The 22229-nt window shown below is 41.3% G+C and overlaps 1 protein-coding gene across 6 annotated transcripts in view; it reads right to left on the bottom strand.

The window, feature by feature from the left end:
- MTDH (metadherin) overlaps positions 1 to 9746 on the bottom strand; it is a 55572-nt gene extending 45826 nt beyond the window's left edge. For 3 of the 6 annotated variants that reach the window (XM_040625700.1, XM_040625704.1, XM_040625703.1), the window contains exon 1: positions 8992 to 9744. In XM_040625700.1, the coding sequence (XP_040481634.1) occupies positions 8992 to 9369 (378 nt within the window). In that variant the 5' untranslated portion in view covers positions 9370 to 9744. Of the gene's footprint in view, positions 1 to 8991 lie in introns of all 6 variants that reach the window. The other 3 variants (XM_040625701.1, XM_040625705.1, XM_040625702.1) reach the window with 3 other exon arrangements.
- Positions 9747 to 22229: the final 12483 nt, after the last annotated feature.

The following is a 22229-nucleotide window of genomic DNA, read 5'->3' as shown; positions in this document are numbered from 1 at the left end:
AATATAAAAACCATGACTTCAAATTACTTGGAAACGCCTTAAGTTTAAAAACTAGAAGGGCAGTCAACCAACTACCAAAAAAAAAAAAAAAAAAAAAAAAAAAGGAATATGAAAAGACCATGGGCTTTGGAGCTGGACAAAACTGGGCTCAAGACTCAACTTCTGTATTTACTCCTTGTGATTATAAGCATTTTCCTTGACTTAACTCTTGATTTCATCAACTGTAATATAAAAAAATATATATATGTTCTTGTCTTACACAGTTTCTTTTTAAAACGACAAAGGAGAGAACATGGCTATGATGGCTCAAATCCCCAACCCCATGTTCTAGCATCCAGGTCACTTTTCAACTAGTAAGCTCAAAATAAATGTTAAGTCCTGGTGGTCAAGAGGGCCAACAAACAGTACATGTGCTCAGTGCTCCAGACACAAATTCTTTCGGGAAGTTAACAGAATACAAATGATAAGTAAATATATCCTTTCAGAGACCAGAAATAGTCCAGGCTTGCTCTAGACACAGCAATGTAGTATTATCTTTCTTTCTTTCATTTTTTTATTTATTCATTTTTTAATTAATTAATTTACTTGACAGAGAGAGAGAGACAGCCAGCGAGAGGGAACACAGGCAGGGGGAGTGGGAGAGGAAGAAGCAGGCTCCCAGTGGAGGATCCCAGGACTGATGTGGGGCCAGATCCCAGGACTCCGGGCTGACGCTTAACGACTGAGCCACCCAGGCGCCCCTAATATTATCTTTCTTCAAAACAAACAAATAAACAAACAAACAACTGCTTATAGTTTCACCATTTTCTAAGAAAGAAAATTATATCACATTCACTTATGTTCATTCACTCAACATCCAGTAAGCGAACATAGTAAAGTAATATGTAGAACCCCTAAAACCTTGAAACAAAGACAAGTGAGGCACGATCCCTGTTTTCAAAAAGCTTAGAAACTAGCAAAGGAAGAGACAACATCACATATTAAAATACAAGACAAAAGGTATACTCTACCTCCTTCTCCCTACCCCTCCAACCCTACCCCTTAAAGGCAAACAGTGTGGGTTCTGAAGGCAAGCTGAAACCAGGGTTGAATTCTCAAATGTGTGCCACCCTGGACAAGTTACTACTTCACTGGAGTTTCAATTTTCTTAGCTCAAAGTTATACTGAACATACAGGAGGCTTAAGTATATATATTACGCCCTTCATAAAGAAGATAAAAGGCAAGATGTTATAGAAATTCAAGGTGCATCATCTTTAGCTGATAGATTAAACTATAAGATAGCCTGATAAGAACTAATAATTTCCTAGTATTTGCCATGTGCCAAGCACCTTGCTAGATGCTTTATACACATCAACTTATCTAATGAACAAGACCTTGCCTCAGTTTTGGTTTGAAGAGTTCTGATACAATTTCATGATAGAAAAATTCCTTGTCATTTATTTGAAAGCACAAACTGTGTGTCTTTTTTCTGCCAAATGTGAATATATCAATTACATAAACTAAATATGCCATAAACTACAGCTTCAGTCATAGTAATTTACCAAATTATTTTTAAATTCAACTCCAATTTTAAACTCTTAATAACTGAGAGAACAATCTTACAAATTTGACCTATAATTCAAATTTGCAAAATATGGCTGAACACCCTGAGATACTTCCGTTAGTGGGAAAGATCCCTGTTGCCTTCTAAGCAGCTAGCCAAAGACTCAACTCTTTTCAGGGATTCCAAACGATCTACTTGCTGACTGCATCAGGGATGCTCAGAGCAACTTCCACAGGATAGACAGGTGACACTCCACACCTGTCACATGGCCAAACTATGCTGAGAGGATTTCTGAAGAACTCAATACAGTATTGGTTTCCAAGGTTTTACCTCTGATGGGTACTGAGATAAGAACCACATATGAAACAGCAGATAGACAGCCATGTACTTTCTCGGGCCCTGCTGGACGCCCTCTGGAATACTGGCATTCAGTGCAACTGTGTGAACACTACTAGCATCGCTGGAGAGAAAAAAGTAAACTCTAAAACTGGTCAAATGACACCAATTCCCCACTTAGAGCTCTTGATTTTGCCTGAAGAATAATAATTTAAAAATACTGTCAAAGCTGTCATGAACTGGAGAAGTAGTGCATTAATCAGTAATGCCCAAATGCAAAAGAAACCCCAAGTGTTCAGAGGGTTTATTTATTGCTGCTCTCAGTATCTAAGATAAGCAGAACTATTAAAGGTCCTCTCTACTAGGCCTCTGGCAGGATAAAATGACAAGATGAAAAAGTCCTGTCCAAACAAATGGAGCCAAAATTCTGGAGCTTTGGTAAAAGTCATTACAATTTTCAGTACGAACTTCTGATTCTACAAGTAAATTTTAAAAAGAAATACAGAGAGCTGTAACTCACTGAGAAAATGGGATTTGTTCTCTGAATGCAATGTAACATCCCTGAACATGCTATGGAAACCAGAGAGGTACAGAGGAAATGACAGTGGAGTTTGTAGACTAAAAATTAGGATACTGTTGCGCCTTTGGAACTCCTTTGCTCTATGACCTTGAATAAGTTAATTAATCTTTATGAATCTCAAAATTCCTTTTCTGTACAATTGGGAATATTTGTTTTAACTATGACTTGGGATTTTTTCATCGAATGATTATTCTTTCATTTACTTATTTTCAATATTTACTTATTTTACTTAAAACTAAGGGGACTAGTGATTTAGAGGTAAAAAGAAAATCCTATATGTAGGTGGCAAGTGATATAATTTACCTTTATTAATACCAGAGATGATACAGCAAAACCACTACTTAAGAATAAAAGATGTAGGGGCGCCTGGGTGGCACAGCGGTTAAGCGTCTGCCTTCAGCTCAGGGCGGGATCCCAGCGTTATGGGATCGAGCCCCACATCAGGCTCCTCCACTATGAGCCCTTCTTCCTCTCCCACTCCCCCCGCTTGTGTTCCCTCTCTCACTGGCTGTCTTTCTCTGTCAAATAAATAAATAAAATCTTTAAAAAAAAAAAAAGAATAAAAGATGTAATTCTGTTGGAGTATCTTAAAAGATAAATTTATTTAGCCAAATAAACTATCCAATTAAACCGTGAGATATCATTATAGTTATTCTGTTCAGAATTGAGTTTAACATGTAATTACCAAAGGCTCTTACGTGTGCTGGGTACTGTTTGCCACTGCATTTCAAGGCCAGCGAGGCTTTCCCCTAGTGGAGGCAGAGGACCCCAAAAAAGTTAATGGATAAGTAAATAATTTACAAAGTGTGATACTTACAATAAAAAAACCCCACATACCAAAAGCTGAGACAGAAAATAGAATGGGATGCCTATGTCAAATAGGGCAATCAGAAAACGATTTTCTAGGAAGAAGTTTTCAGGTGAGATCTACAAGCTGATTAGAACAGTGGGGAAAAGATTATTCCAGAAGTGTTAATAATAGTTCATGTAAAGGCACTGGGTTGTGAACGAATTTGAGGAACTGAAAAAACATCACTATAGCTGGAGGTAAAAATGAGAGGAAATTAACTCAAAATCAGCTTAGAGAGAAACGCAGGTGCTAGGCCACATAAGAGAGAAATTGAGATTTTAAATGCAAAAGCTACTGAAGTGTTGATTTTAGACAAGTGTTGGCTTTAGGACTGGAGGCAGCAGAAGCTATTGCTACAGAAATGAGCTAAGGTGCCAGACAATAGAATGAGAATAGTCAGACTGAATATACATCTTGGAGATAAAATGGATGGTATTTGCTCACAGATTAGATATGAGGTAGGGAAGATATAAGGAAGTGAGGAAAAGGGAAGAATCAAGAATGATTCTTAGATTTTTGGCTTGAATAACTGAATGGGTGGCAGTCATTTACCATTTACAGAAATGGGGAAGACCAGGAGAAAGCAAGGAATCATGAACTGTTTTGGAGATGGTAAAATTCGAGACAAATGCCAGATTTCCAACTGGAGAAGTATATACCCAGATATGAGGAGATGAGGAATGGTCCAATTACAGATAAGACTAGTACAAAGTTGATCCCCATTATTCAGGGATTTCATATTGGTAAGTTTACCTGCTCACTAAAATTAATTTCTAATCCCCAAATCAATACTTGAGGTGCTTTCCTGATCACTGATGGACGTGCACAGAGCTGGGAAAAATCTGAACTGCCCTACAGGTACATTCCTAGGCAATGCTCTGTCTTCTTGTTTTAGATATCATGATAAAATATAAAATAAACATATAAAAAAGAGAGACTAACTCTCACTGGGGAGGTAGGGAAGGCTTTACAGTAGAGAGAGCACCATAGCTGGGCCTTGAAGGATAGGTAGAAATTGTACAGATACGGAAAGAAAGGCTTTCTAATGGAAAGTAGCATGAATAAAAAGATACTGCAGTCTAGCCAATGGTAATGCATTTGGGATAATGATTAAGAGATAAATCTAAGATGGGGTTACATCATGGCCATGTCATAGACTGGATTTTACTCAACATGTGATGGGGAAACTACTGACAAGATGTGAACATGAAAGTCACGATCAGAGCTGGGCTTTAAAAGATTTAACTGGCAGGAGTGGGTAGAAAGCAATGGCAACAAAGAGACTGGAAGCAGGAAAACCAGTCAGGATGCTGTTAGTATAGTCAAAGCAAAAGGTAATAAAGTCCAAAAGTAGGGCAGTGGCAATGAAACTGGAACAGAAGGAATAACTACGAAAGACACCGTATACTATTAGAATGATTTATTGGCCGTACAACGACGGACCTCACAAAATTTTAGTCAGAAGAGGCAAACACAGCCATCATCCACTGTAAAAATAAAAAGGTGGCTCATATGGCTATTTACCAGGCATGAAGAATGGGAATGAGCTGTATAAATACTTTGGGAGGACATCTTACTACCTTATGCATTCAGTAACTATTTATTGAGCACTATGCAAGGTTATACAGCAGCAAACAAGACAAAACACTATTCAGTGAGCTTACTGCTATCAACAACTGCACTATGGCAAATCTTTATGAGAAGTCTTACACTAATATAAAAAGAATTTTTTCACTAAAATGAATTTTCATTGAAGTTGATCCTGGGTTATAGGCTTCCAGCTGAAATTCAAAGGAATGATTGTTAAAGACCAGTTATCTGAGATCTCACATCTATCTAAATCACTGCTCAGATTAAGTCAAATTAAAAATATTTACTGAGTGCCTATTTAATATCACATTGTACTAGGTGTCACAGAAAATATATAACAATGATTTCCAAAAATGCCAAGTAATAAGCTCAGAGAAAAGTGCCACCTCCTCCACTTTTAATAGAGAAACAAACTGCAATTCAGACCCTAAAAGACCTATGTCAGGATATTATTAGGGGATAAAAACCAAAATGATATAAACATTTCAAAAAGTGCTTATGGGCAGACTTTAAAGAGCTAAATACCACCTACTCTACAGATAAAAATAAGCTACTAGAAGCAAATTTTAATTTTAATTTTATTTATTTTTTTAAAGATTTTATTTATTTATTTGACAGAGACTGCCAGCGAGAGAGGGAACACAAGCAGGGGGAGTGGGAGAGGAAGAAGCAGGCTCATAGCAGAAGAGCCTGATGTGGGGCTCGATCCCAGAACGCTGGGATCACGCCCTGAGCCGAAGGCAGACGCTTAACGACTGCGCCACCCAGGCGTCCCTAGAAACAAATTTTTAAAACTTGAGTTGCAAAATTTGAAATGACTTAACAGAGAACTAAAAACAATGGGATAAAAAGATGAAAATAAAACATTTAAGTAAATATGTAACATCCTTTCACAAACCTGTAATAGTTTAGTTGGATCAGAGTAAGGTATATCCTAAAAAGTATATCAGAATGATGTAGTAATGAAGAAGTGGATTATAAGATTAAACATGACTCCACTTAGAAACCTCTCCTATTCTATGGATCTTATGGTCCTACACCCACCAAGTGATTTTTTGAATAATAACAAGGATTTACCAAGGGAGCTCGTTAAAAAAGTGCAGATTCCCTGGACTCAGTTCCAGAGATTCTGAATTTATAAGATCTCTTCTGGTGCTCAGGAATCTATAAATTTTAATAAGCATTCAAAGTAACTCTATTGCAAGTAGTCGGAGATAACATTTTGAGGAATCTTGCAGTATTTTAACTCAATTAAGATCCTCAATTTATAGGGGCGCCTGGGTGGCACAGCGGTTAAGTGTCTGCCTTCGGCTCAGGGAGTGATCCCGGCGTTGTGGGATCGAGCCCCACATCAGGCTCCTCCGCTGAGCCTGCTTCTTCCTCTCCCACTCCCCCTGCTTGTGTTCCCTCTTTCGCTGGCTGTCTCTATCTCTGTCGAATAAATAAATAAAATCTTAAAAAAAAAAGATCCTCAATTTATAAACAAGACAAGCTAAACAGAGCAAGGTTAAATGCCTTACCTAAGTTTAGTCCCCATTCCTGCCAGGCTGACAGTTAAGTCTTCCTTTACTGGGCCTTTCCCGTTGCTTCAACCTCTTCCACTACACCTTGCTCCTACCCACATTCAAAGCCAGATAGTGTGATAAGCTCATTCACGGCCTCCTGGGCCCATACTGGGTTTGCATAGTTAATTATTTTTTTGGTGTCTCTTTTTCCACAACTGGAATAAAAAGCTCCCTGGGGAGCAACTGAGCTTTTGCTTTTGTATCCCCTTCACAATGAGACATATGAATATTGTATTCCTTTTTACTCCCTTCAATTTGTGAGCAGTATGCTGCTTTTTTCTCCAAGTAAATACTTAGCACAGTGCAAAGCATTTGAGTACTACATAAATGGGTGCTTTTACTTCTTAGAACCATAAAGCAGTATTTTTCTGTGGGTCACGCCACACAATGAAATGTGAAGCCAATCTGATGGGTCACAAACATCATTAAAGAAAACCAAACAGGATGGTTTGATATGTGTTGGGGGAGAGAAAGGGGGCAGGTAATGCAATGTAAAATGTGTTTCTTACTGTAAGATGCAGTCAAAAAAGTTTGAAAGCTAGAATTTTGTTAGTGCTGGCCAACTTCTCTAACACCTCGATACCATGAAATAGGCAAAGATATTTTCTCACTCAATTAACGTTCAACCCTTCGATTAGTGGTCCCATTCTCCCCTCCCCAAAGCTTAATATTACGTTTATTCACTCAGTGCCCCATTCCTTAACTAAAATGAAAAAGAGAAGCAGTAAGTTCTAAGTCTGATGAGTATTTTTCAGTACAAGCTTCACAGGAGTCTGTTCCTCCTTCAGATGGGTCATCTGAGTGTTATGATGCACTTCGGATGGGCTCCTGGAGCACCCGTCTCTGGACTCAAGTCTATCTGAAATTCTAGACATCCCAAAGAGGGCTCTGAAACGTCCACGACCTGCTTCATCCACACAGGGTTTATGCTTACTAACGTATGTGTTTTTTTCAAGATCACCCTTGCTTATTTTGGAGCCAAGTTATTATGTGTCCACCATAATATTACTTTCTGGTAACCTCTGATGTGTTCAACAAATTTAATTATATATGTTCCAAATCAGTTCTATTTCCTCTTCTAACTTAAGGTAGAATTCATACTGACAAAGTTGTACCTTTACTAGACTTTGTATGTATCTTATATCCACTTAATCAGCAGACAAAATGTGATCACTTATCTAGGCCTAATAATGCACTAACTGTGACCTGTCACTTCTCTAACACTGACTTCTTCTTTATACTGGTACCAACAATACTCTCATTGCTTTCGTGTGAACTCAAATCCCACTCCTCCCAGTAACTTTCCTAAATCCCTTCAATGGAACTCGTCTCCCACCTTCCAAACCTCCTTAACACCACTTGCACTCCTATAGCACCTGTCTATGCACTAGAGGCATTATTTATGAGTCTGTCTCCTACATTAGCCTCCAGGATTGACTAACTCCTATGTGTATACCTCCCACGGCCCAACACAGACCAGAGTGCATTTCACAAAGTATGGCCTTGGTTACATGTACTTTACTGTACTGAAAGGTAAAGAGCTTAATTCAGTGTATATGTAAAAATAGGCGAGTAGCGGTTTCTAATTCTGCACACCCTCCAAACTCTGCTCAACTGTATTTAAAAAAACAAAACTTATTATTACTATAAAAGATATAATGGGAAAACGGCAATAAGGAAAATACAAATAAAAGAGAAAGACATGATCAAATGGATGTGATGCTCTCTGCATTTCCACACGTGGTCCGGTAAATCGCTGCCTAAATCTCTCTTTCAGACTGCACCATTCTGCTCTGTCATTCCCTTTTACTCTATTTCAAAACCTCGCACACCGCTGAACTTGCCTTAGTTTTCTATGACGGGGCCATGTACCCCAAAGTCTATTAGGCAACCGACTCCCTCTTGCCTTGCTCCTGTTCAGGCCTCCACTGGCCACATTCACAAGAATAAGAGTGGGCAACCATTTCCCTTAAACAGTCTAACTAAAATGGAAGCGCGTCTAGACCTGGGTACCTTTAATCCTCTGTAAGCCCCAGATTTTTTAGGTCATCGTATTTCCTCCACTGGCTACCGTCTCAATGTGACTTGAAGTAGACATCTGTCTTCCGGGCGCAGTCTTTCCACAACTTCCCAACACCACCTTAAGGTCCCATTACTCTCCACAGAGGCAGCCTACCCGGTAGGCCTCAAGAAGGGTTGGTATGTAATTCCGGCGGTCAAGGTTCCCGAAAACGGCTTGACCTCTGGGCGCTTTGATTTAAACGTACCCCACGCGGTCTAACTTCCTTCCTCGAAACTAGTCTTCCCCACCCGTCCTACACTTCCTGAGTTTCCACGGTTCCCCAAGTAACATGTCCACGGATTACCTCCTCCACCTGGAGAGATCGGACTCCCAGCTCTTGACTAACCTCACTCTTTTCCTTTTCCATTCCCGGCTGGGGCGGCTGGGGCTCGGCCTCCCGCTCTCTCGAGGGTTTCCGCGCCGGCCCCTGGCCCCTATTCTACCGCCGCTCCACCCCTACTCACTTTGGGCTTCTCCGGCAATTTCTTCCGGTTCTTCTTCTTCTCCTCGCTCCTGAGATTCTTCAACAGGGCTAGATCGTCAGGGGCCGGGGCCGGCACTGCCGCCGCCTCCTCCCGCTTGCGGGGCGGGCTCCTCCGCTTTTTCCGGGCGCCGGCGCAAGCCGCGGCCCAGCCGTAGCAGAGCAGGAGGAGCAGCAGCAGCCCCAGCGCAGCGGTGCCCACCAGAATCACCCAGCCCGGGTACCGCTTCGGCTCCAGCCCCAGGTCGAGGCCCAGCTCGGTGCGCAGAAAGCCTAGGCCAACCGAAAGCATTTCCCGCAGCCGAGCCGATCCTTCCTCGGCCTGCCGGGCCAGCTCGTCCTGCCAGCCCTGTGCAGCCATCTTCCCTCCGTCAGCGAGCCTCGCAGGATGACGCTGGGGCGCACAGACGCGGTACAAGAGTCAAGGGAGGCGAGGAAGGGCCGGGCCGGACTGCCTCAGGCCGAGCGCATCGCGGCCGCCCCTCGCGCCGGAGCCGGGGATCGGCAGCTGCCGCCGCCAGGAGAGGGGGCTCCCAGTTCCCCCTAGTCAGCCTCACTCCGCCGCCGCCAGGAGGAGGGGGGCGGCGGGAGGGAGTGTCTCCAGTGGCGGCCGCTAAGCGGCGTCTCGGCGCCAGTGCCAGGCCCCACTGTCGTCCCTTGGCGGAACAATGGCGGCTCCGGCCGCGATCCACGCCGCGCGGGGATGGCCGCGGGTCACGTGGGCGCCATGGGCGGGACGTGGGTGTCACGTGGGCACGGGGCGGGGCGGGGCGGGAGCCGCTGGGTCGAGGGCGCGGCTCCTGCGGTGGGCGGTGACCGTTCTGGCCTAGTGGAGGTTCCGAGTCTGGGGATCGCAGACCTTGGGCGGGAGTCTGGGAGGGGTTAACTGCAGGAAGCCTCCGCGGGGTAGCTGCTGCCTCGGCGCTAGGAGACGTGGCGCTTTGAATGAGTCCAGGGGAGGGGCTTTCGAGGAAGTCAGGGGTGGGGGGAGAGGGGAGAGGGTGAAGAGTGTAAAAGCGGGGGGGGGGGGGCTAGGTCAAAGTCGCCCTAGTAGGTGTAGGTTTTCTCCATTCTTTTTCTGGGAGTTGTGTTGGGGTGAAATCAGCCTTTTCTCCGTGCGTCACAGGGTTAGATTCTTCCAGAGTGGGCTTAACTGAGTGTGAAGCCAGACGTTCCTCTTCCAAGCCCTAGGTTTCATTCACAAACTCTTTCTCTTCAGGGCCAACTAACATACCGCGTGCCTATCATTCGCTGGCCTGGCTTGGGCGGTTCGCATCAATTTCGCTCATTCACTCCTGCTCTGGGTGTTCCCGAGAATTCAAAACTTGCAAAGCCCGTGGGCGGCACTATTTTCCTACTAATTTGTAGCTTTAACGAGAAATAACAAGAGAAGCACATTGGACTGTGTTTACGCGTAGAGGTAGCTTCCTCCTTGTGTTTTCTTTTAAGCTTTCATACAAAACCACAAAAAGTTTGAAAAATTCTATTTTTATAATCTGTGTTGACCATCTCTGGGTAGAGTTAGGAAGAAATGAATTGCCTTTTCAGATTTTAATTACAGAGATGATGTTTGCGGGGTCCCTTACAGTTTCTTTGCACTTTGCTATAAGGAAGCTGTTTAATCATTAAATAATAGCTAGCATGTAAGCAAGTGTCTTAAGTGGACTAAATATTGTTGACCCTTGAACAACTCAGGGTTTAGGGGCCTGACTCCTGGAATATAACTTTTGACTTCCCCAAAACTTTAATAGTCTACTGTTGACTGGAAGCCTTACCAAGAACATGAACAGTCACCTAACACATATTTTTGTATGTTATATGTATTGTGTACTATATTCTTATAATAAGGTAAACTAGAGAAAAATTAAGAAAATCTTGAGGAAAATACATTTACAGTACTGTACTGTTTATTGGAAGAAATTCATATGTAAGGGGATCCAGGCAGTTCAACCGTGTGTTTTTCAAGGGTCAATTGTACAGACTTTCTCAAAGAATAGAAAGACCACCTAATGCCAAAAATGTATTAAGGAGTATTTTGACCTACTTTGTAGTATTGTTGTAATGCATGTTGTGATTAATGGGTGAAAGGGAGTTTTGTAAATAAATAGTAAAAATGAACTACTACTCTTGCTAATCTTTATATAGACTTATAATTAAAGACAATTTAAGTTACAAGGCCAAAAACTTAGAAGATGACGTTCGGTACTTTAACCCTAAGAGGTTCCAAATTCCATTTATGTTTATGAAGTTAGATTTATAATCCCACATTTTAACATTTTGTTTCCAAAGACAGGAAAGATGATGACTTTCCTAAGAAGTTCAACTGCCCGTTCTAGGTTAACACCTGGGGATTTATGAATTAAGCTATTATGCAATAATAGTAGCAGGATGTGCCTGTTCCTTTGGCAGCCTAGCAAGTATTGTTTATGTAAAATAACTTCACCTTTCTTTTTTCTGTGACTGTCTCTAAAAATGCCTTTAAAAAAACCCTCAAAATATATATTAAAAATGTATTTAGTAATACAAATATCGTCACTTTTCACATATAACTGTATAGTCATCCTTCTAAGTATTCATATTTTAAAAACAGAAATAAGGTCATACGCTATTTACTGTTTTGCACTTAATGTGGTCATGAACATCCATGTCAGTTGAGAAAGTCCATCTAAAACCAGGAAGACACCTGTGGTGCTACAAAGTTGGGTTTATTAACTTATGGAAGAATGAAGTTTGGGCAAAGCTTAAATGAGTCAGTGCTTCCAAAGACTCTAAGCAAAGGAGTTATCGGACTGGCCCAAGTAGATTCAGAATCCTAATTCCTCAGAAATGGCAAAATTAAGATAAATGTGAATGTTTCAGAAACCTCTTACCTGAAACATGTGAGCTGGAACTATAGACTGATTTTCTAAGTATCAAAGTGACTCATTCAATGGAATGCCACTCGGAAACAAAAAGGAATGAATTACAAATACATGCAACAACATAGACAAATCTCAGTGTAATTATGCTGAGTGAAAGAGGCCAGGCAAAAAAAAAGAGTACATACAGTATTATTCCACTTATATAGAACTAGAAAATGCAAACTACAGTGACAGCAAATCAAGAGTTATTTGGGGGAAAGGGGTGGGAGCAAGAAGTGGGAGGGAGGCATTAGAAAGGGGTACCAGGAAACTCAGGGAGTCGTGGATAAGTTCATTATCTTCATTGTCGTGATGGTTTTATGCCTATATATGTATGTGAAAACTTCTCAAGTTGTATACTTGGAATATTATAGTTTATGTTGCTACACCTCAATAAAGCAGGTCAAAGAAATTTTTAAAAAGTGATCTGCATGGCTCAGATTCTTGTAAGAGTGGGATGTACCATGCTTACTGAAGGAACTTCTTTTTTTTCTTTGTTAAGACTTTATTTATTAGAGAGAGCGCTCACGTGCGTGCGTACACACACACACACACACACACACACACACACACGTGGGGGGGAGGGGGGAGAGAGAAGCAGGCTCCCCGCTGAGAGCTGGGACCTCCCCATATGGGGCTCCCTCCTAGGACCCGGGGATGATGACCCGAGCAGAAGGCAGACACTTAAACAACTGAGCCACCCAGGTGCCCCACTGAGGGAATTTCTAACAAAATTTTTGCCAATCTATGATTTTAAAAAACTAGGTTTCTCAGTACTATATCCTTTATTTATTTATTTTTTTTAAGTAGGCTCCATGCCCAGTATGGAACCAATTAGGGATTGAACTCACGACCCTGAGATCAAGACCTGACCTGAGATCAAGAGTCAGGTGCTTAACTGACTGAGCCACCCAGGTGCCCCATCCTTGATGTTTATTGACAAAAGCAGTTTCTATAGGTTTACACAATAAATATTCACTTATTTTATTGTCTGGCTCTACTGTAATTTAACATATTTTATTGTTGGATGGTTAGATTACAGGGTTTATTGTCTGGTTTTGTTTTTGTTTGCTTTGATTGCAATTCTGTCATGAACATGCTTATAACTAAATCTTTGTGACTATCCATAATTACTTCTTAAGGATAGAATCCTGGCATTGCAATTGCTTGAGTCATAGCCCACAATATGTAATCCAACCCTTTTAATTAGGAAGTTTTGAAGGGGCCCGAAGAAGTTCTACTTAAGTCTCTCATTTCATAGACGAGGAAAGGAAGGCTTCAAAGAGTTGTCATACCCTAGAGTCAGAGTGTCCAAGCTCGGAGTAGAGCGCTGTCTTCCCATTGCTTTGACCCTTTGGCTGTTCCTCTTTTTCAGTATACTGTGTGATCGGTTCTTGGGATTAGAATGTGTATTTGTCTGCTCAGGCTGCCATAATAAAAGGAGCTAAAACAAAAGATTTATTTTCTCACAGTTCTGGAGTCTGGAATTCCAGGATCAAGGTGTCATCATGGTCGGTTTCTGGTAAGGACTCTCTTCCTGCTTATGGATGGTCACCTTCCTGCTGTATCCCAAGAGGTGGATAAAAAGCCTTTGAACTCTCTCATGTCTCATAAGGATACTAATCCTATCAGATCAGAGCCCTAGCTATAACTTCATTTAACCTTAATTATTTCCTTAAAGGCCCTATCTCCAATTACAGTCACATTGGGGGTTAGGGCGCCCAATGACTGAGCCACCCAGGCACCCCTGCAGATAATTTCATTATTTACTAATGCTCACTAATTTATTCCGAGGATAACCCTTTCCTGACCATAGTTCCAAAGTCTTGGGACACTCAACTGTAGTTTCCTGCTTTATCATAAAATCACCCTCCTGTGGCCCAGGAGTTTATAATGGTAATAGTCTACATTTTGAAGACCCAAGTCTACATCTTCCTTTCATCAGTCCTCAAAGATGAGCTTACTTGAATGGAAGCTTCCTATACTGTTATGGACTGAAGGTTTGTGTCCCCCCTTTCAAATTCATATATTGAAGCTCCTTCCAGGGATAGTCCATATCCAGTCACTCAACAGCCTGGGGGTATAAAGTCCTGGCCTCCTGGCCTCCTGGTCCTAACTCCGGACGATTTTAAAGGACAATCCCAGCCCTGGAGCACTCCATAGGCTTGGGTGAGGATTGTTAGCACTGCATCACAGCTCAGTTTTTCCTCTGCCCAGTCCTACTTCCTTCTCTCCCTTCCACAGGCATTGTTTCCAAGAACACTTCCTTTTATGCTGATCTATCTCAAAGTCCGTTTTCCAGAGAACTCAACCTGTAACAGGGATGATGAGGTGTAATACAAAGTGTTTGGTATCACCGAGGAGGGAGAGATTGTTTCTGCACAGGGATAGCGGAATGTCAATGCAGTATGTTTAGGTTAAGTCTTGAAGGATGAGTAGGATGTTGCTAAGAAGAGAAGAGAGGGGGTGGAGATGAATTTCTAGGCATGGAGACCAGCAAAAGTAAAGGCTTGACGTGAGAAAATATGGTATATCTGGATTATGGTGAGCACTGCTGTAACTAGTGAGAAAGTACTTAAGATTTTGGTGAGGTACTGAGGACGATGGAATTGTCAAGAATGACTCCTAGGTTTCTCACTTCCAGTTGGACAGATGGCAGTGCCATTCACTAAACTAAAGAATATTGGAAAGAACTAAGCTTGGCAAGTCAAAATCAGTAGCATGGTTTTGTATGCATTGACTTAAGGATTACAAAATATCCAGATGAATCAAATAAGAAAGAGAATATATAGGTGTAGACTCCAAAGGACAGATGAGAATTTGAAGGTAACCCTTGGTTTCTTTGCTCTAATCACACTTTTCATTCCTCAATCACTTGATGCTTTCTGCTCTTCCAAGCCCCTTGTATTTGCTCTTCCTTGGGCTTTCCCTGGTTAATTCCTGCTCATTCTTTATATCTCAAATGAAACATCCTCCCCCAGGCTGTGCCCAACCACCCAGATCCGGTCCCTTCCTCATGTTACATATTTCACAGCACCACAAATTTTCATAGTATTTGTCAAAATTGTAATTTCACATTTATTCATAGAATTATTTTCTCTCTCCCTCTGACTATAATTTCCATGAGAACAGGAACTCTGTCTGAATTTGCTCATCATTGAACTTCACCCTGTACTTAGTATAATGCCTAGTACATAGCCAATGTTCAGGACTTATTTATTTATTTAGAAAGATTTATTTATTTATTTGAGAGAACGCGAGAGCATGAGCACGAGTAGGGGGAGGGGCAGGGGGAGAGAATTTTCAAGCCAACTTCCTGCCGAGAGGAGAGTCCAACTCAGAGTTTGAGCTCAGGACCCATGAGATCATGCATGACCTGAGCTAAAACCAAGAGTTGGATGTTTAACAAACTAAGCCACCCAGGCACCCCCAGGACATATTTTTAAAAAATAGTTGATACTCATGGTTTTGTTTGTTTGTTTTTTAGGGAGATAGATCAAGAGCGTGCTCGTGTGAATGCATCCCGGGTGGTGGGGAGGTTGGGAGGCAGAGGGAGAGAGAGAGAGAGAGAATCTTAAGCAGGCTCCATGCACAGCATGGAGCCCAGTAGGGGCTGGATCTCACAACCCTGAGATCATGACCTGAGCTGAAATCAAGAGTCAGACACTTAACTGACTAAGCCACCCAGGCACCCCCATACTCGTGTTAATGTGAATAAAAACCCAATAACCATTTATACATGATGATTATATTGCATAAGATGGTGCTGCCATCTTGCTAGAAGATACTACCTTCTCTTCGCTAGCTTGTTTGGTGAAGAGATCTTTCCTGAGGAAGCTCTTCCCATGGGGCAAGAAACTGAGGGTGGCCTCCTACCAGCAGCCAGCAAGAAAGCAAGACTCTCAGTCTGAAAAACCAGGAAGAACTAAAACCTGCTAACAACCACATGAATTTGGAATCAGAATCTTCCCTGTTTGAGCATCAGGTAAGACTCCAGTCCTGGCCAACACCTTCCTAAGGACACCAGAGCAGAGCAGCCAGTTAAGCTGCATTTATATTCCTGAGTCACTGAAACTGTGAGATAATAAATGGGTATTGTTTGAAGTTATTAAATTTGTGGTAATATTGTTTTGTAGCAATAGATAACTAATTGTGGTATTTGGGTACCTGGTAGAGTGGTCTTGCTGTAATAAATACCTAAAAATGTGGGAGTGGCTTTGAAACCAAGCAGGGGTCAGAGGATAGAAAAATTATGAGGAGCATGAAAGAGAAAGCCCAATTGCTTTGACTAGTTTGTGACAAGAAATACAGACTTTAAAGACAATGCCAGTAAGGCTTAACAGGAAATGAGCAACATGTTTTTGGAATGGACATCTTTGGAGGAAGGGACGTCTTTGTTTTGTAAAGGTAGAAAATTTAACCAAATGTGTCCTGCAATTATGTGGAAAGCAGGACCTGTGAGTGATGAACTTAAGATATACAGTCAGGAAAATTTTCAAGCAAAAGTGTTGAGAAAGTGCCACTGGGTTTCTTCTTAATATTTATAGTGAAATGCAAGAGGAGAGAAATGAGAAAAATTATGAAACAAAAGAAGCCAGGACTTGATGATTTGGAAAATTTTCAACCTCTTCAGATGGAAACAGATGCTAAAGTGAAGGAACGGCTTCTGAGCACTGACTGGGAAAGTGGCGTAGAGAAAAAGCTGGGAGTGTGACTATACAATCTTTTGTAAAAACCTCAGAAAGATCAAAGGATCAGACTATTCAGTCACACAAAGGAGCTTTGAGGGAGATTAAAGGTAGGCTTTAAGAAGCCTCTCAATTAACCCATAGGCCTTTTAGGAAGTTTAACAGCATTTTTTCCTCAGCAAAAGCAACAGGGGCCTGAGGCCTGAAGTAGAAAAGGTCTTACCCAGAAGAGATTTTGGACTGGCTTTGGTCCAATGGACTCAACCCCAGCGAAATTCATAGTTGACCCACCAAGTTTATGAGAAAATTACATCACCCAAAACACTGTGACTTTGGACTGAATGGGACAGAGGAGTAGAAAATGAAAAGAAGGTGTTGGGCTTCCAAAATTCTACTGGCAGGAGGCTGGGTGAGAAAAGTACATAGCTGCAAACTTATACTACCTTTCATGAAAAGGAACAGAGACTCAGAATATGGAACCAAGAGTCTGGAGGGTGGAGCCAAGAACCACAGAGAATTAGACCTTGAAGCCTAATCAAAGAACGTCCAGAATTTGCTGAGATGTATTTCTGAATTGCTCTGGACACTGCTGTCTTTGTATCCACCGTTTCCCCCACATTGATTGGGAATGCCGATAGCTGTTTTTCTTTGCCTGTCACATCACTGTACATTAGGTGCCTGGAAGGAAACAAACTTATCTCTTTCACAGTTTCCCCAGATTAAAAAGAACTGTGCTCCAGGAGATATACCTCACAAAACTACACTTAAGGAGCTTCATCTGTACCTGGACCTGATTTAGATGATGAGATTCTGTTCTTTGAGCAGATGCTATAATATAGGGATGAAACTCTTGAGGGCCTTAGGAGAGGATGATATGTGTTTTGCATGTGGAAGTGATGTGAATCATTGGGGACCAGAGGGTAGACTGTGGTAGGCATTTTCCAAGATGACCCCTAATGATCTCTGCCTGCCTTCTGGTATTTATGGCTTTGTATAATCCCATCTCCTTAAATAACTTGCCTCTAAGAACCAATAGACTACCTCAACATTGAGGGAATGTCATTTCTTTCTTTCTTTTCTTTTTTTCCCCTTTGTATTTATTTTATTATTATTATTTTTTTAGAGAGAGAGAGAGAAGGGGGCGAGGGAGAGAAGAATTTCAAGCAGGCTCCAACTCAGCATGGAGCTTGACTCCGGGCTCAATCTTACAACCTTGAGATCATGACCTGAGCCAAAATCAAGAGTCAGACACTTAACCGACTGAGCTGCCCAGTATGTCACTTCTATGATCAGATTACAAAAGATTCTGAGTTCCATCTGGCTAGCCAACTTACTCCCTTGATGGTTTTGATGAAACAAGTCGCCATGTTGGAGAGGCACATATGGCAAGGAACTGAGGGCAGCCTCTGGCCAATAGTCAGCTGCAAACTGCAGCCTTCACTCACAACCCAAAAGGAACTGAATCCTGCCAACAACCATGTAATTGAACGTAGAAGCAAATCTTTCCTTAACCGAACCTTCAGCTGAGACCCCAGCCCTGGCGCACACCTTGACTGCAGCAAAAATTGTAAGGGAACTTAGAGGGCCCAGTGAAACTGAGCCCGAACTCCCAATTCACAGACCCCGAGAAACAATGTATGTGTTTTAAGTTGCTAAGTTTATGATAATTTGTTACACAGAAATAGAACTAATGCACTTCTTATATTGCCAGAGCTGGAAAAGATGGACGAAACTCCATGTTTGCAAGGCTGCAGGGGAACTAACATTCTCACACAGTGCTGGTAAGAGTACAAACTTCCTGAAGGCAATTTGGCAATACAGATTTAAGAAAAATCAAAAGCTCAAAAGGTGGATATTTTTGATCTGGCAAAGTTCATTGCTAGCAAATTGTCCAAAAGAAATAATTGGACAGATACACAAAAGTGAAATCACAGAATCATTACTTTGTTGTTTATTTTCTCAAAAAATTAGAAGAAACCCAAAGAAGATTATTTGAATACATTGTGACATATACAAGTTTAGGAATATTATGCAGCCATTAAAAATATGACATATATCTATGCATATCAATTATCCACTGATATGTAAAGCCACACTGCTAAGTGAAAAAAATATCAGGTTACAAAATAACATGCTTACTATTAGCTCACTAGAATTTTAGAATGTGTATATGTGTATACATGAATAGAAAGACATCTAGAAAGATAGTCCCCAAAATCTTTATAATAGTTTACCACAGTCACATTTAGGAACTAGAGTTTTTAGGTGGTTCTTTCTTTCTTCCTTTTTTTTTTTTTAAATGATTTTATTTATTTGAGAGAGAATGAGTGAAAGAGAAAGAGAGAAGGGGGAAGGGCAGAGAGAGAGGGAGAAGTGGTCTCCCTGTTGGGCAGGGAGCCTGACTTGGGGATCATGACCTGAGCTGAAGGCAGATGCTTAACTGAGCCACTCAGGCGCCCTGTTCTTACTTTTTTCTGTATAATCTTTAGAATTGTTTGAGTACTTTATAGGAACATATATTATCCTTTTAATCAGAATAAAATAAGTTCTTTTTTGTTTTGTTTTGTTTTGTTTTGTTGAAGCGTAACCTACAGAATGGTTGTGCACCGCGTCATATTAACAACCTCAAAAATCACAGAAGCGGAATGGCACAGCCATGTCTCTAGGCTCAGAGAAGCCATTGAGTTTTGGTGACATTTGAAATCTGAACAGTGACTAAGAATGGACACACACTCTGAATCACACAAAATCATTCATTGTCTCTGTACCAAATACAGCTGAAGCAATGGGAACTATTTTATATGGTACACGTTTGGGCTTCACACATGAGTGGGGTCACAGAAGGAATTTTCAGAGAAGCCAAGGTCTGTCCTCTGAGATATTCTTTCCTTCCTTCCTCCTAAAAGAAGTTTTCATTCACCTTTTAAAAATTGGAAAGAAGCTTATTACTGATGCATAGAAAAATTTCTTCCAAGACGATAATCATTTTCTGGGTAATATATATTAGTTAGTGTCATTTAAATTTAAAATACCTTCTTGGGAAATGCTTCCTAAGAGTTATAATATTTATTTAAGTGTTATATTTCATTGAGGCCCACTTTGCTGGATAATGCTAGTACTCAATTTGTAGATATGCCAGCCCATGTCATTTATTAATATAACCAGTGGCTGCTAAAGTTCCAGTTAAATTTTAAGATTTATTTCTGAACCTGCGAAACGTTTATTACCTAAAGGAAAACTTCTTTAGAAGTGGTAAGTAGCCTCTGCTGGAAGACAGAAAAAAAATAATACCTCAAACCTCCTTTGAGATCTCATGTCCATAAGAATGAGTAGCTATTCTGGTGGCTGAGCAGAAAAGAAAGGCACAGGTGCGCTTTCTGGGAAAGACCAAAGCGTTTATGTAAATGAGGAACCTCAGATACTCAAAAGCTCACAAAGGAACTGATATCATAATTTAAAAAAAACCAAAACCAAAAAACTTTGGCAGTTAGTAAGTTTATTACTCCAATGTGGCCTTACTACATCTAATAAGTCCTCAATTTGATGACTTATTTGAAGTCATTGTGTGTGTGTGTGTCTGTGTGTGTGTGTGCGCACGTGTGCGCGATTTGTTAACGCTTAGAATGTGGTGCGAGTGAATTGCAAATATGAAGTATGGTTGCTATTTGAAGAAATTCCTTTTGTCCATGCTGTGACCTCCTAATCCTGAGGAGTCATGTTGTGAATATATGTGAGAACTTCAACCACTTCAGTACAAATCTATCGTCTTCCCCCAAAAAGAATGTTTTTGATAAATGGCATATCTTTTTCAGATTAAATATGTTATGGCATTATTTTCTTAGAAAAATAAAAACAAAAAGCTGTAATACGGAATACCTAATTACTTTAAAATACTATTTCATAGTTACATCTAGTTTGGCCAAGACAATTATCAGCTTCTTACTCTTCTATTGGCATCGAATGAAATCTATGTTTGTGAAAGGGATGGACGTATGCGAATTTATCAAGCCAGCAATTCCTTTATGATTCCTGCCCTTTAGAGGTTCTTTAGTTCCCTATGTGCGTTTTGTCGGCAATTAGAGTAAGAAGACCCCCACTGGTGCTTTAGTTATGGTCTCCTCTTCCAAATAGACTCCAGTCACTGGCAGGAAGAACTAAAAGAGAGATTAACAAACTTTGCCTACAATTATGCCTTAAGAAATAATGAAGTCTTTATTAAAACAATCGGGTAGACATGGACGGAACTGGAGGAGATTACACTAAGTGAAATAAGTCAAGCAGAGAAAGACAATTATCATATGGTTTCACTTATTTGTGGAACATAAGGAATAGCATGGAGGACATTAGGAGAAGGAAGGGAAACATGAAGGGGGGGAAATCAGAGGGGGAGACGAACCATAAGAGACTATGGATTCTGGGAAACAAACTGAGGGCTTCAGAGGGGAGGGGGATGGGGGATTGGGATAGGCCGGTGATGGGTAGTAAGGAGGGCACGTATTGCATGGTGCACTGGGTGTTATAAGCAAGCAATGAATCATGGAACACTACATCAAAAACTAATGATGTACTGTATGGTGACTAACATCACATAATAATAAAAAGAACAGGAGGTAGAGTGATGATGAGGAGTTACATGAACAAAGGTTTAGAATAGAGAAGTGGGGTGTCTTTGGAGAATTTTACGTAACTGGAGCTGAGGACTGGAGTTTGAGAGCAGTTCCTGTGTGATGGGAACGAGAGTAACAGGATGTCTTTCGTCAGCTCAGGCTGCCATGAAAGAATACCACAGACTGGAGGGCTTAAACAACAGAAATAATTTCCTCACAGTTCTGGTGACTGGAGGCCTATGATCAAGGTGCCGGCAGGGTTGGTTTGTCTTCAGGGCTCTCTCTTGGCTTCTAGATGGCTGCCTTCTCCCTATGTCTTCACACGACCTTTTGTCTGTGTGTGCGTGGAGGGAGAGAGAGCTCTGGTGTCTCTTCCTCCCCTTTCTTTCTTTTCTTTCTTTCTTTCTTTCTTTCTTTCTTTCTTTCTTTCTTTCTTTCTTTCTTTCTCTTTCTTTCATTCACTCATTCACTCATTTACTCATTTAATGTAAGCTCTATGCCCAGTGTGGGGCTTGAACTCATGACCCTGAGATCAAGAGTTGCATGCTCCACCAACTGAGCCAGCTAAGTGCCCCTCTTCTTCTTTTTATAAGGCCACCAGTTCTACAGGATCGTGGTCACCTTTATGACCTCATTTAACCTCAGTTACCTCCTTAAAGGCCCTATCTCCAAATGCAATAAAGGCTTCAACATATGAATTTGGAGTGGGGTGGGGGGGGAGGGGATACAAACATTCAGTCCATAACACAAGAGATCTGGGATTGTTCTGTAGAGTCTTGGAGGACAAGGTATCACACAGGTGATTTGCTCTCTTCCCTTGCTAGAACATAAGCCCTGCGGGGGCAGGAAGACTGTGTGACTTGTGTACTGTGATACCCCGCACTTATTGCAGTGCCTATTTGTATAAATGTTCCTCTAATGAATTAATGAGCATAGTGACTGGAGAGTAGGGTGGAAGGGAGCTGTTTCCATGGGCTGATACCAAGTGCCTGAGCTTAATGGCGGTGGAATTAAAGTGAAAGGGTG

Source organism: Ursus maritimus, unplaced genomic scaffold, assembly GCF_017311325.1.
Source record: "Ursus maritimus isolate PB19 unplaced genomic scaffold, ASM1731132v1 scaffold_9, whole genome shotgun sequence".
Taxonomy (NCBI): domain Eukaryota; kingdom Metazoa; phylum Chordata; class Mammalia; order Carnivora; family Ursidae; genus Ursus; species Ursus maritimus.
Note: the sequence above shows the minus strand (reverse complement) of the source record. Positions and strands in the feature narration are given on the sequence as shown.